At 45.7% G+C, this 15,501-nt stretch overlaps 1 protein-coding gene across 1 annotated transcript in view; it reads right to left on the bottom strand.

The window, feature by feature from the left end:
- Positions 1–1,260: 1,260 nt before the first annotated feature.
- PINX1 (PIN2/TERF1 interacting, telomerase inhibitor 1) overlaps positions 1,261–15,501 on the bottom strand; it is an 87,744-nt gene continuing 73,503 nt past the window's right edge. Inside the window, exon 7 of the mRNA XM_008572040.1 lies at positions 1,261–2,196. Within this exon, the coding sequence (XP_008570262.1) occupies positions 1,663–2,196 (534 nt within the window). The 3' untranslated portion in view covers positions 1,261–1,662. The remainder of the gene's footprint in view (positions 2,197–15,501) is intronic.

The raw sequence follows: 15,501 nt of genomic DNA, 5'->3' as shown, positions 1-15,501 counted from the left end.
GTAACTTGGGCATGTTACCTCTGTGAAGAAAACTGACTTTAAAAATCTTTGGGGCTTTATTGGCCTGGGATTCTAAACTCTGGGGGACATGATACAGCTCTGTCCTCAGGCTCTGAACTCTTTAGACGATCTTAAGGTTCTTTTCAAGCATGTGTCTTTTTAAACAATTAGTACCGTTAAGTATTCTTAGAAACTAAAAGCCAACGTTCTTCATGTATTTTCTAAATTTCAAGAATCTCAGGACCAGCTTCTTATCTAATGTATGCCCTCGAGAACTAAAACCAAGGGCAAGAGGTCACTGCGGCGTGGGCAAGTTCTAGCTCCTGCTGCCAGTAGAGATCTCTAAACGAAGTGAAAAGAAAGCCACCCGCGCAGGCAGCCCGCCATGCCCCACGGCTCTTCCGACAGCCCATGGGAAGCAGGGCCGCGCAGCTGCAAGACAGTCAGGCAGGAGGGGAGGCAGGGAACTGGGAAAGGGCCCAAAAAAGTGGGAGTAAACATCAGAGGAGAGGGAGAAAGAGGGAATCAAAGCACCCAAGGGCAAAAACGAAAGAAGGAAGAGATCAAGAGAATAAAGAGGCAGAAGAGAGGGCCTGGGGAGGGGAGGGACAGGCTCGCTCTCCATCTCTAGCAGGATCTTCCTTCCATCTGTGGTCCAGCAGGACGAGTGTCGGCAACAGTCCACACAAGGGCAGGCCGGGGCATGGCAGGAAGGCAGCACAGATGCAGAGAGGGCCACCATTTGGTCTGAGCAGGACTGGAAGGTGTCCTCCCCACTCACACCATATTCACACTTCTGAGACTTCCCAAGGCAGCCTCCCTGTGGAGACGGCTGACCTGGAGACAACATGGATTTCATGGTCTTAGCCTCTCAGGTTCTGAACCTCAGAGGACCTTCTGATCACCATCAGTCAGCCAGAGCCCACTCAAGGCAACCTGTTCTAAGGACCCCGACATGGAAATACAAAGCTACCGACACTCAGTGTGAGCTGCACAAGAGGCCTCCTCCTGCAAGAGTGGAAGGTTAGGGTATCCCTGTCAACTGCTCCTGAGGCCGTGCAGCGTGGGGCAAAGACTTCACAGCATGTGGCTGCTGCTGCTTAGTGGAAGAGACAGCACTGGAACAGTCTCCCCATCAAAACCAAAACTCAATGCAGCACAGCAGAAACACTCTGATTTGGGAACATGATCATATAATGCCTACCTGGTAAGAATATACAGTTGGCTATAGAACAAAAGGAACTACCCGAATCCAAACTATTGCCTCTTAATCCTTTAATTAGACCGAGTCCTTCAGAAAGAGAGCAACTCGCTATTACTGAAGGAGACCCAGGGCAAAGGCAGAGCAAGGTGTCCCCGCACACGGCACAGGCACACATGACCAGCTGTTTCAGATGGGTACAAATAAACACTCGTGGTGATGGGCTCAGAGTTTACACAGAAATTTATCTGTTTATAAGAGCTACAATTTGAAACACTAAAAACAGTTCTTCTGGAAATATGATTTGGGAAACATGGTGAGAGGGCGAGACTCAGCAATCATGGGCATGTTAACAGATGTGCCCAGACCATCGGGGCTGACTCCTCGCTGACTCTGGGCCAAGGGGGTTGCCCTGGCAGCGACCGGCAGCTGAATGGTGGGGAGCCCTGGCTCGAGAGGGTTCACTTGGAACCTTTCTTCTTTTTCTTCTTCTTTCTCACTGGTGATTCATCTAGCCAAGTGTCCACTGCTACCACCACTGGCTTTCGCACATTTTTCTTTTCTCTCCTTTTTTTGAGCTTTGAGGCAAAATCCTGGTCCTCTGGTGGCCTCCCACTATCCTCACTGACCTCAGCAGAAGTGTCTGCATTCTCGTCCCCACGGGTGGCCCTGAGCTGCTGCTCAGCAGGAGCTCCCCTCTTCCCGGCCGCAGGCTCACGGTTCTCCTCTCCTTCCTCAGGCTTTTTCCTTTTAGGCCGCTTGACCTTGGGTTGGGGGTAATTCTCCACATTTTTATCTGTTGCCTCTTTGTTTCCTTTCTTTCCCCTTTTCCATTCCACTGGGGTCTCTGGAATATCAGGCCCTGAAGCTGTTCCTTGTGGCTTGTTCTGCAGCTTGGCCATCTGCTGGGCAAAGTACTCCTGGATAGTGAAGGCACTGGTGGTCGTCATGGTGGAGGTGTCATCCCCATCCGGAGTGCTGGGGCTGGAATCGTCCTATGGTGGGGAGAAGAGTTAAAGAGCAGTTAAGTATTCACCCTTCATTCTACCAGCACCTAGGAGGGCGCCACATAGAGCCACGCACACATGGCACCCAGCGTTCACTCTCCCGGGTCCCAGGATGACCCCACGTGGAGCCACGCACAGGCAGCAGTTAGGACACGGGGCTAAGAGACGGGTTCCCCTCCTATCTCCCCTCCTATCTCTCGCAAAGCACAGGGCAAGGCAGCCACACACTCCAGCTGAGTACTACGCGGGGTAGCAGGTGAACAGACAGAGGCTAACTTAAGAAGTTAGCTGGCAAGTCACCTATATGTAATTCTGACTAAACATCCCCCTAGAAACAACATTATAAACGGCGATTTGGTTCCCAGAGTCTTCTGTAGGAAACAAGGACACAGCAGTTCTGCAGCTTCGTGATTTTGTTAGACACTAGTTTCAGCTCCATTATGATTGCACAGGTCTTTGTATGTTGACCTGGAAACTTAGATGCTACTTAACCCTTCCCATGAGGACAGAAGCCAAATCCAACCTGGAACCTGGACCATCAGGGACTCCGTCCTCCTCCCTGATGTTCAGAGCACGGCCAAGCAGGCAGCTGCCCCCAAAGAGAAGGCACCTGGGTGGGAGCGCACAGGCTTCCCCTCGGCCGAGAGCCACTCCTTCCCTCTGGGGCAGAGAGGGGCCACCCCACTCTGACCAGACTGGATTCCCACGGTGCTGTCAGTGATGTTGTTAAATTTGAAAAATGTCTTACTTGAAACAGCTGGAATTAAGTGGGGTTTACACTATAACTTTAAGGAAATACATCTCACTGTACACCCTGAAGAGCAAGAAAAAGCTACTAACGAGGAGGTGGAGTAAATGAATGGGACAGCTGGCGTCACCCACGGGCCATAGGAACGGGCAGCACGGCAGGAGAGGAAGGCCTGCTGGCTGCAGGGCTCCAGGCCAGCGGGCACCGAGTTGGCCACGTCCAGAGCAACTCCCCTCAGGGACCTTCACAGCGATCATATCGCTAAACAACAACACTGGCCCCAGGCTTTCAGTGACCTGTACCCTTCCTCCACATCCATGTCTCCTCACAGAAGAGGTTGCTGTTCCACCCCTTCATGCTGGCAGGGTGGGAAATATCTCCTGAATAAAGCAGTTTCCAAATAAAGATTCTACACATTACTCTGAACTTGGCAGGTGAAGTTATGCCTGGTCAGCTAACTTAAATACAAACCAACACACATCGACGAGCCGTGTATTTCCCTGACACACGGACCTCAAAACCAGCTAGGCAGCACCAGAAGCAGCGTCCACTTGCAATCCCAGCAGAACCAGTACTGTATCAATGACGGACTGGCCCTGAGTGCAACTGCCCCAGACAGCTCTCACCAAAGGGTACCTCTGTCAACATCACGACTTAGCAAATCAACACACTAACCTTATATTTTTTAGCCTCTGGGCTATAAAACCAAAATCATGTGGTTAATTTTGGAATTTCAAAGTATAAAATGCAGAACATGTGGAATAAATCAACTGAGTTCTCGGACAAAGTTTAAATTTTATCAGCACTCAATTTTTGCTGGAATCCCATCAGGTAATTTTGAGAAAAATAAAAAATAGCTGCCCCGGAAGACAAAAAGTAGGTCGCTTTGTCTCTGTGCTCCTCAAATGTTGAAAGAGAGCTGAATTTTTGCAGAGCAGAGTGAAAACTCTCTTGAGGCTGTCCTAGAGCTAGTCAGTCCCCGTGTGACGGACATAACCTTGCCTCCCACATGAAGTCAGGCCCACAGCTACACAGAAACACCAGCTGACCAGGCGGCTGTGTGTGCCACGAAGCTCTCAGCTCTCCAGCCACATTCCAGGGCCTACTGTCCGTGGGTCACTGCTGCAGCAGCCTGTGGGCTGGAAACCTGCATCCGAGGCACTCACCAAGGCTCCTTACCCTGCATGCCTATTTATCGCCTTCTCAACTCTTGCTTTTATCAGTTTAATCCTGGAGACCAATTGCTTGTGTTAATCCCGCACTTCTAAGTATTAGAAAGTATCACACCGTTTTTGAGTCATGTGGTAAATTCAGCAGGTCTATCTAATCCCAGAAAATAAGAACGCTCATGATCAACTCCTGTAAGGAGAAGGGGCGTACCAGCCTGGACCACTGCACACCTCGCTTAGCAGAACATGGAGGCAAGCCAGAGAGGTGCCAGCACCCAAATCCTCTTTCTCCCAGCAAAACACAAGCAAAACAAAGATCTGCTGGACAGAGCTGTTTAGTGCTGGGGCAGCCTCCCTCCCATACTACAGCAATGTACGTATTTTAAAAAACCACACACACAAGGGGGTACTATGTTGAAAATCTGATTCCTGCAGGAACAATGCCCAGGACTCATATTTCATACACTTGAAATCAGAACCCGGTTTTACCACAGAGATTACATTCCCTGGCACGTGTTCTTAACCATGGCATCTCATAACAAAATATATGCCTTTTCAAGAAAACTAACCCTTTTCATATCTGGCCTCTATTTCAAAGTGAGCAAGCATCGAGAGAGGCGCCGGTTACTTTGCAGTATTCTGAAAGAGGAACGACTTGAACCTTCCCACGTGTTCAGTAAACACACGTCACAACCTCAAAAAAAAAATCTGCAATATTTAAATGTGACTTTCACTATTTCATAAGCTTTGAGAATGTCCCAATTTGCTAGAGGTGTTCCCAAAACTATTACAAATAACAAATAACTTGAAAATTTCCTGTTCCACATAATACTACCAAGGGAGATATGGTTAACTAATGATCTTGCCAAACATTTGATTAAGCTGAGGGATTCAGAAAACATCTCTCTCTCTTTTTAAATTCCAATTCCTGCTGTTAACTAATGGAGGTTCTCAGATAAATACCATAACCTCTCTGGGCCTCAGTTTCCTAATCAAGTAAAATAAGCAGGTTACATTGGGTGACTTCTAAGGTCCCTTGCAGGGCTAAGGTTTACTGATGGCTGAAAAGACACCTGGGCTGGCCATTACTCTGTGACACAAGACAGCAGAGGAGGCACAGTGCAGAAGTACAAGCAAGTAGCACAGAGTAGCCCAGTTCACAGAAAACTATCATGTGCCTGTCAAGCTGAGATGGAGAAGTGATAGCAACACAGCTACGGTCTACCCGTGAAAATAACATTACTCACCACCTGTGAGAAAGCACACTGTCAAGATCCCACCCAGTAATACTGCTCAGGAGAATGGGGAGAGCCCAACACTATGCTGCGATAATGGAATAATTTTCAAGAATTCACTTGAAAAAAATGATACTACAAAGAAACTAAAATCAATAAAAACAAAAAACCTTAGTGACTATTAACTGAAATATGAATCTATTTTAAACCTAAGACCTGGAAAATCATCCCAACACTTATCCTTCTGAAAAAGGTAGTAAGAAGCTGCAACTTGAAAAAATAATAAATTCCTATGTAGTTACGGTTTTGAAAGTTCTCTTTGTATACACCTTGGTTGAAAATCTCTATTGACCCTTCACATACCCTAAATTTTTGTTCTCAAAAGGTAGACTGTGGGGAAGATGCTAAAGGTGCTAACAGGGGAACTGAAAACAAGGGGAGCTTCCGGAACAAAAACACCGGCGACCCCCAGTTCAGCTTTTCCAACTGCACTGTCCAGGGTTCCTGAAGTCCTGCTCTGATGCCAGGAGTTCTAACAGCGGTCAGGTAATGACGTACGCAGGAGGGGAGTCCGGCCAGGGCACCCTGCAGGTCTCCTCCTCGCTCAGCTGGGCTATGGGGCAGGGCGTGTCACATGTAACTGTGCACGTCCAGGACCACACAGGATACCTCATATGAAGGCGCTTTTCAAAGAAAGAGTTTGGTGAACAAGGAAGGGAAATGGCAAGGGAATTCACAGAACGGTTTAAAAACTGCTCTCCCTAAATTTGTAATATATCCACCGCTCTACTTTCACCAAATAATAAGAAAAACACAAAGGCACATTTAGAACCTTGAAATATTTTTCATATATTTTAAAAGTGACTTCTTTTTGAAATATAAAATGGAGCTTTCTCAGACTGTTCTAAAAAACTTTCATGGGTTGGCCGTCTCTGTTCATAGGAAGCCCCCATCCCTCACTTCCTTCAGAGCTGATAAGTGCACACAGTACAAGGGTAACTCCAAAAGTTCATGGAAAGATTCGTACTATATTTTAATTCTATTTTTCTATGAAACTTTTGGTACCCTTGTATGTATTAAAAAAAAAAATTGATGATTGGTTTTCCCAAATGATAATAGGGCCTTCATTCTACTCATTCAATAAGCATTCTGTGGATTAGAGCTCAGACTACTTAGAAGACCTGTCACTTCACAAAGCCTTGACAGTGTTGCCAGAAGAGCCTCGCAGGACTGCTCTGCTCAGTCACGGAGGAAACGTCACCCTAAGTGACCACACCTGGGTGTGCTGAAGAACTCGGCTATTGTCAATGTGACAGGCACTGAATACCATGTGAAATCTCATGCAACTCTTTCAGCAACCTGGGGAGAGGCAATCTCACCATTTTACACAGACAGAAAGAGAGACTCAAAGCACTTCACTTGTGGAAGGGCTCACGGCCCGGAAGGGCTTATGGCTGGAAGTGGCAGAAGTGGGATCCGGCCTAAAGCCACCAGTGCAAAGTCCTTGCTCCTTCCACTGGTATACTGACTCCAGCCTGCAAACTCAAACTCACTTGTCACCTCTCTTCAGAGCTACCCCAACAACAGGTATCAATGGCCCTATAATCCAGGGACCAAGGCCCAAGCTTATCTTTGAGGAGGGCAGAAGTTAACTGATGATGCTCCATGTAGAAACAATGTCAACAAACACTGATGCTACTTTTTATTTTTTTATTTATTTTTATTTTTTTTCGTGTCCGGCAACGGATCGCAACCCTCAGTGTCGCGCCCGTACCGGACCGGGACCGGCAACGGGATCGCAACCCTCGGTGTTGCGCCCGCACCTCGCTCAGCCAGTGAGCGGGAACCGGTCTGTATGTGGGATCCGAACCCTTGGCAGGAGCGCCGCCGCGCTCCCAAGCAGTGCACTGTAGCAGTGCGCCACCGGGCCGGCCCCTGATGCTACTTTTTAAAGAGGAAAAAAAAGCTACATCATACAGTTTGCATTTCATATAAATAAAAAATAACAGGCTTAAGTGTTTTAAAATTTGTCACATTAGCATGTAATCCACTTGACAAAGTATTACTGTTTAAAAGCAGGAGGTAAAAACCAAGTCCACCTTTCCACCTGAGGCAAGAATCCCTTTGGGCAGGTGCTGGACAGCTTCCACATGACACTTCAACACAGGCGGCTGGTTACGGCTTGTGGTGGTGCATGCTGCTGTCAGCTCCCTTCCGTCCATTCAGCTTTCTCCTCAGTGAGAGGGAGATCCGAGTGTTCATGGCACACACCCTGTGCCATGATCAGAGCTGGAGAACCGTGATGCCTAAGCCAATCTCTGTCAATTCTGATTTACCACCGAGGAAAGAAAAAAAGAGTGGATGCAGGGGAGAGATGACCTTGCAGAGAGCCCCTAAGACATAATTACAACGTGGCACAATCCTCTCAGGTCCCCAAAAGATACTCTAAACTAGGCGTGCCAACGTCTGTCAAATGTGCACAGAATTATGTGTGGTTCCGTGCCTTTTAGGCATTCTGTCTGAGGCTATGTCACTCAACTGAGCGTGAGAGCTCTTCCAGGGTCACTGTGGCCTTTGCTCCTGTGTCACTCGGACATGCATATGAGACAGATAGTCCATAAGATGCCCAATAGAGAGGATTCTCTTTATTATTCTCTGAAGAAGGTCGTTAGTATCTTTTGGGGCATGGAGAACTTAGTGAGGTGTGTGGAGCAGGTACACTGCACATATAAGACCTTCCTACTTATGGCAAACATACCAGTCCAGGGACGGGCTTCCGAGAATGCCTGTCAGCCTGCTGGTCTGAAGTGATGGCACAATTGAAGCTCCCCGATTTCCACATTAAGACACAGCCCTGCTGCAATGGCGATCCTTCTATGAACTCTTCTCAGCAAGAGGAGACTCCCAGAGCTCCAGGGCAATGGGTTTAGCAACTGAGGCTATCAGCTGATGGCTGCTGTCCAGCACCTGCCCAAAGGGATTTTTGCCTCAGGTGGGAAGGTGGACTTGGGTTTTACCTCCTGCTTTTAAAAAGTCATACTTTGTCAAGTGGATGTATGTGCTAATTTGACAAACTTTAAAACACTTCAGTGACAGGCACTTAATACCACGTGACATCTCATGCAACTCATACAGCAGATCACGTACATGTAAGTCACATGCATCATGTTCTTAAATGCCAAGCGTAAGACTGCTTCCTCCAACATGCCTGACCCCTTGTAGAACATCATCTTGTGCTCACTACCTCTGACTAGCAATTTGTCACTTCTACTTTCTGGTTTTGCATAATTTGCCTTGCAAGTGTCTTCCCAGGGAAATAATACATTCCTTGAGAATAGGAACCATTTTCATTTCATCTCTATTTTGCACAGCCCTCTAATGAGGAGCAAAGGTGCAGTGGGTGCTCTAGGAAAGCACAGAGACTCCAATCCAGCTGACCGTGGCTGTGACAAACTCCCAACACCACTGAACCCACTTTCTGTCTGTCAGCATGAACCTGCTCACCAGGCAGGTCTGCGTTGAGAAGAGGTTTGGAAGGGTGGAAGAGAAAGAGAATCAGCATTTTGAGTACAGGTTCTTCCCAACCAGATGAAACTGTTCCCCTCCAGTCAAGTACCACTGTGCCTCATGATGCAAACTGCGTCTCCAACTACTGCAAAGTACACTGAATGCCACTGGGTGGGATCAGCCACTTGCTCCCTGTGGCCCTTACTGATACACAGGAACTCAAATGATCCACACATTTCTCCTGGTCTATCATTTCACATGTTAGTAGAGTCACCTTCCAGGGGATAAGTCAACTGGAAAAAGTAAGATGCGTGGTATGGGAATTGCCACATGCTGTGGGATCAGCTGGACACAAGCAATGGTCTGCAGAGCCACCAAAGAGAAGGCTGGAGAGCAAGAGAGTTCTAGGGCACATGGGAGGCAAAGGTGGCAGCTCGTTTGGAGAAGGCAAGCAGCTGGATGGACGTTTCACTGGAAGCCCCTGGTCGCAGGTGAAGCCTACACTGCATCATGAGCTGAAAACACAAGCTGGGAAAGCTTCTGCTTCTAGGAGCCATCAAAACGGGTCTGCTTGAAGCTGCAGCGAGGCAGGGGCTCAGCACGAGAGGCACGGGTCACGCCACCCCCTTGGCACCTCTTGCTTCTGCGGCACCTCTGCGGTTTTATGATTTCCTTCGTGGTTTCCATATAATTAAAATCACTAGGTGCATCATGGACTGAGAGCTATTTTCGTACTCACAAAAAGTTCACTCAAGTGTGAAATCTTGCACTTTTTTTCCAAGACATCCCTCACTCACATCTGGAGTTAAGCTAAACACACATAGTCTTGGTCATAACCAGCCAGGGATACACAATCACTTTTAGCATTAGCAAGTACCACAGGAGAGTCAAAAACAAATACAAAACTCCATCGACTGAAGGGAAACTTTGATTTGAAGAGTTGTTAAAAATCAAAGATATAACAAAGATTTACACAGCAGCTCAACTGGAAAACACATGTAGAAGCTGTGTGTGTGCACATGCAAACTGGTAGAGGAACCCAAGGCATGTGTTAGAAGCGTACCTGCAGGGGTTCCAGAGATTCTCTCTGGAGAAATGCGTGCCATGGGAATGGCAAACTATGGCTGTGGGCCTATCTTTGTACACACTGTAAGCTACGAATGATTTTTACATTTCTAAATAGTTGGGGGGAAAATCAAAAGAATATTTTATGACATAAAAAAATTATATGAATGTCAAATATCAGTATCTATAAAGTTTTGAATTTAATCAGTAAAAATTTTGTGGAAATTTGTCTTCTCTCTAGTTATACAAATCTAAATAAAAATTTGCTGACTGAATAAATAAATGAATAAATTTATTATAAAATATGATCTGCTTCTATGAGTACTGCACTGCTGACTTCTGGAAAAGTCAGATGTTTTTTGAGAATACACACACACACACACACACGGAACTAGAGGGTTTGGGCTGCAATGAAGTCCTCAACCTCGGTCTCTCTCCAGTGATGGAATGCCTATCTTACTGAATTATGCCAGTGAACAGTACAGATTAAGTGCTGCCTGTGTTCGAGCAGCAAAGGGTGGCAGACCAGAAAAAAGTTCAGTTATGAAGTCACCTGACATGAAGGAGAACTCTCAAAGATGCTATAAATACGCAAAGATATCCTTCTAATAATGAGGCATAACGACTTTGCTTGGAATGTACAAATTCAGACAAAAGAACTGGACATTTCAGAGAAGATAATGGAACAGGGAAGGAGAGATCATCCTGCTTTTCACTTTTAGAGAAATACAAATAATGTCAAACTCCTCACATGGAGGCCAGCGCCAACAAAGCTCTTCGTTTTATTTTTTCCTGTCTGCCCAGTCAGCTGCTCAAACTACCACTTATTAATAAACACCAACATAAACATGTTTTAAAAGAAAGGTTCTCTATGGCAACAGAGCTCAAGTAACTGACATCAGAGTCACTGACAAGAGTCATACAGCCTCTGGGGAAAAAAGGGGAGAGAGAAAGAGGAGCAGGCTTCCTGCCTCCCGAAAAAGGTCCCTAGGCCTGGGAAGCTGCAGTGACTCATGTGACAACTTCACACAACACACTGGCCACCAGAAGATAAACGAGGCTCCTCCTGAGCCAGAAATGATCAATGCGACCTAGGAGCCAACTTCCTTGAATGACGTCTAAAAATAATCCGGATTGACTGTATTTTACAATTCTAGGTCACCTGCTCTCTTGAGGCAGGACAAGCAGCTTTTGTAGACGGCTGAAGGCCAGCACCTGAATCTCAAAGAACAGAAGCAGGGGCTTCCAGAGAGTTCTGTCTCTTCCATCTTCACTCCACAGGATACTTAAAAATTGCTTACGAATCATGACAACTTAAATATAGGGTCCTTATTATGGAAAGCATAGCAGTTTTTGAAGATTTTAGAGAATCTCAAATCTTTTTAGACAATAAAGATCATTTTAGAAAATAAAATGACTAGAGAATAAATAGTTATCTGGAATAATCAGTCAAAATTATTTTTAAAAGAAAGGTAAATTAATTTAGGCTAATACAGTTGATTGACAAAAAAATATGTCCCTTCTCTCAATTCTTTTTTTTTTTTTTTTTTTTTTTTTTTTTTTTTTNAAAGTGTCAGCATTCAGCAGATCCCTTGAGTCTGTGTGTTTGCTGTCCATCCATCGCCGACACTGCCTTTCCTCCCTTTTGGGGGATTCCTTACCAGTGGGGACCTCACAATCTCTGTGCTGGGGCTGGTCCCCGGCACCCATACTGGCCAGCACTCCCCACCTCCCCAAAATTACTGAGCATAAAAAATGGTCTGACACAAGATTACCAAATATCATGCCTCAGCTACTTTTCTAACCTCACAAAACAACAGCATTAGCTGTTATTTTTAAGCAGAAGGGTAAGGGAGAGATTTTATTTGCATACTTTGAAATACTGACAACCAAAGCACGAGCCAGCTAATGAGAAAGAATGAGTTTCCTTTCTCAAAGCTGAAAGAAATGTCATTTCCACAACTACTTAACAAGTGACCTTTACAGGACAGTTTCCTATAAAATGTGGCTGGCATTAGTTTTAGTTAAGTACTTGCTGATACAGAATCTATCTTCCTGATGCAGAATCTTCAGGGGCTACTTAAGAAGGAATGATTTGCTCTGGACTAAGTGAAGCCTTGATTCACAGACCTGAAGTCACCGGGAGAAGAATACCCACGTGTTTGACATGTCTTTCTGATGACTGTAGTGTGGTTTTCCAGGCTTGCCAGTATAGGAATCAAACTCCAGACCTTGATGTCAGCACCACACTCTAACCAACTCAGCTAACCATCCAGCCCATGTTTTTGTTTTTAATTAACGCATATTGATTGTATATACTTATTTGGTATAGAGTTATATTTCAATACATGTATACAATGTATAATGATCAAATCAGGTAATTTGCATATTTGTCATCACAGAAATTTATTATTTCTTTGTAGTGTCTTTGAGTTTACACATGATGAGCCAATTAACTTACTTCAGTTTAAGGAATATGTTTTTTTTTTTTTTTTGGCAGCTGGCCAGTACAGGGATCCAAACCATTGACCTTTGCGTTTTTTGGGGTTTTTTTGTCCTTTTTGAGACCGGCCGCACCGCGCTCAGCCAGTGAGCGGGAACCGGTCTGTATGTGGGATCCGAACCCTCGGCGGGAGCGCCGCTGCGCTTCCCAAGCGGCGCACTATAGCAGTGCGCCACCGGGCCGGCCCTAAACTAAAATTCTGAACATATGAGTCATGCTAAATAAAAAAGTAAAGAATAAAGAAAATAATGAACTGGACAGATCTCATGTTAAGTATTCTTAATAAAAACAGTAATACACTGGGACAATTTATTTTTAGAACAGACAGAAAGTAAACAACAACAAAACCACCTACAAAACAATTCTATTCAAGAAAAACCCTAACCAATTAAACTGAGATTACAATTCCAAGGAGCTCATAACAAATAAACATTATTACGGCTACTAAATATATAATCCTATCATGAGCTCTTATCTTGGATTAACACAAGCTATTTGTTTTTATTTTATAAGCAAGAAAGATATTAAACACTAAAGGGAAAAAGAACATGAAACGCTGTTTCCCTACCTGTTCAGAATCCAAAAAGATTCCTTAAAGCAAGACATGCCTCTTGTTGGTAACAAGACAGGGTTGTAGTCCTAAGTGACCCAATGTCTGTGGAAATTCAATGCCCTGCATGCCAATGCCTCTCAAACTATCAGGGGCGAAGAACTAGTTTTTTGTTCATTTTGTTCTTTGCTTTTTTACATCTCCGACCCACTGAGGGCCAAGGTTTTTGTTAAAAAAAAAAAAAAGAAAAGAAAAAAAACCAGAAAAATGAAATTTTAGAGAGCCTTTATATAAACCACAAGTTCCAATTTATAAAAACCGCTATCAAACCACTATAGAAATTTCTAATAGCTTACTCTTAATTTCCCGTCGCCGGCTGGCCTATGGATGGCACTTTGAGTGGCATGTGGTGCTACACTGGCTTCTGGAGGAAAGAAAACAGGTGCTGAATTCACTGCAGCAGCAGGGGCACTGATCCAGCTGTCAGAAGATCTGACCCACAGCTGACAGAAGGGGTGGTCCTGGACAAGTCACTGGCCTTTCTGGGCCTCAAACGGAGTCACTTGCAAGACAGGGAGGCAGGGCTACTCAGAAAGCTTTCTCAAATGTAGTTCTAGTACCACACACACCTTTCGTCAAATCTTAAACTTAAAGCCAATATGCATCACACTGCATGGGAGCTGTGGCTGAGGTGGGGTTGGGACAACCCAAAGTTCACAGCTCAGCCTTCCCTGCCCTCCCCATCCCCCTCGGAGAGGGCCCCAAGGTTCTCAGGGCTCTATGGAACAGAGGCGAAAAACAACAGCTGTATTTTTTAAGGTCCATTACAATTCTAACATTCATTGTAGCCTAGATAATTTCATAGCATTCAGCAACAGGAGCCTAACAAGCTTTCAAGAATAAAAGAACATTTAATATTAAATAATATACATAATTAAGTCATCATTAACTTTTGGAACAAGTGGCTGTCAGAATTGTCCTGCTGGACCAATTTCTTCCAAAAATGGTAACAGTATGGAGCCTGGGCTCGCCAACATTGTGAAGTCTGAAGTGGCTGCTGGGTCTTCCCAGAGGCTCAGGATGGCTGAGGAGGCTACAAGGCTGCCCCTCTTCCCACTTTGCTGAGGGCCAGGAAGAAGACCACGAGGGGAGATGGGACGCCCAACCCCACCCACCACCCCAGCACCCCTCATGACCATGGCACCAGAGGCAAAGCTTCACCCTCCCCAGCAGCCGCACCCCACACTCCAACCCACAGGCAGGCTCCTCTGCACCCCATTTTCCAGATGTCACAGGCTGAAAGTCTGGGAGAGAAAGTTATTCTGCATTCCTGGCAGGAAAAAAGGACAGAGGGAAAAAGAACCAGTATTTCACTCTTCTCCTCCACACTTGGCCGTGTGTGCGTGTGTGCGTGCGTGCGTGTGTGTGTGTGTGTGTGTGTGTGTGTGTGTGTGAATTTCTTATTATCAAAAAAGCTCGTAAAACCATTTGCTTGATCTGTCAACAAACAAAAACCCAAATCTAATCCTTTCAGGCCAAACCCACGTCCTGCCAAAACTAACCAAAGCAGCCCAGTGACTTGCAAGCCTTGGGTGTTTGGGCAGTCCTTCCCTTCCCCCTCTCTGCTTTTCCTTTCTCCTTTTTCTTAAATGATTATCTTATTACGAAGTTATGGTGGCTGATACAGAAAACAACATAAACCTTTACTGGTACTAAAACTACTTTCAAAACACAGCGGCCCACTTTCTCTTTTCTGGCTCCTCTAGAAAGTAGAGGCAGGCCCCAAGCCCTGTTTGAAGTCCCTGCTGCCCGGAGATGGCCAGTTTATGTCTCTTGTCCTAGAACAGGAAAAGGATGCACTCTCGGCACCATGTGCTCAGGAGAGATAAGACCAGAGATTTCTGTCCTCAGCACCTTATCAGCTTTTCCTGCTACTTTCCAGAGCAGACAGCACCATGACTAGCCTAAGGGGGCTGGGTGTGTTAGTGGCCTGGGGACTGGGGGAAGGGAGGGAGGGAGGTACACAGAATGAGAATAAGAGAAGAGATTATTATGTATCTTAAAATGGCTTGGCCTGAATAAAATTACCTTTTGTTTACTAAACACATAGATCTCACATCTCTGTTTGTTAAAACTGCAGCAACGGTGACAGAGGCTTTTATAAGGACTTCCTTTCCAGTTGGAATAAACCACCACTTTCCTTGCTTTGAGCCCTGCCCTTTACTGCCTGCACTACTGGCTCCTGGGCACGTAGCACAAGATGGACCTGCTGTTGGACGCTCCAGCCGGGTGACTACAAAGCATAGGCTGCAGAGTGACACCTTGTATAGGCACGCGAGCCTCCACTTAGACAACCAGTGTTTTCTGGAGGCCAGAACACATTCGCTCACGCAGGACAATTCCATTCCCACGTTGCAAAGAAACAGGCAAGCCTATGGGACACTCCTCCAAATACAGAAGGATGTCACCAATGACCTGCTTTGTTCTGCAACAAATCACACCTGTAAGTCCAGGAA

The sequence above is a fragment of the Galeopterus variegatus genome, unplaced genomic scaffold (genome assembly GCF_000696425.1).
Source record: "Galeopterus variegatus unplaced genomic scaffold, G_variegatus-3.0.2 Scaffold748, whole genome shotgun sequence".
Lineage (NCBI taxonomy): Eukaryota > Metazoa > Chordata > Mammalia > Dermoptera > Cynocephalidae > Galeopterus > Galeopterus variegatus.
This window is presented reverse-complemented; position numbering and strand designations above follow the sequence as displayed.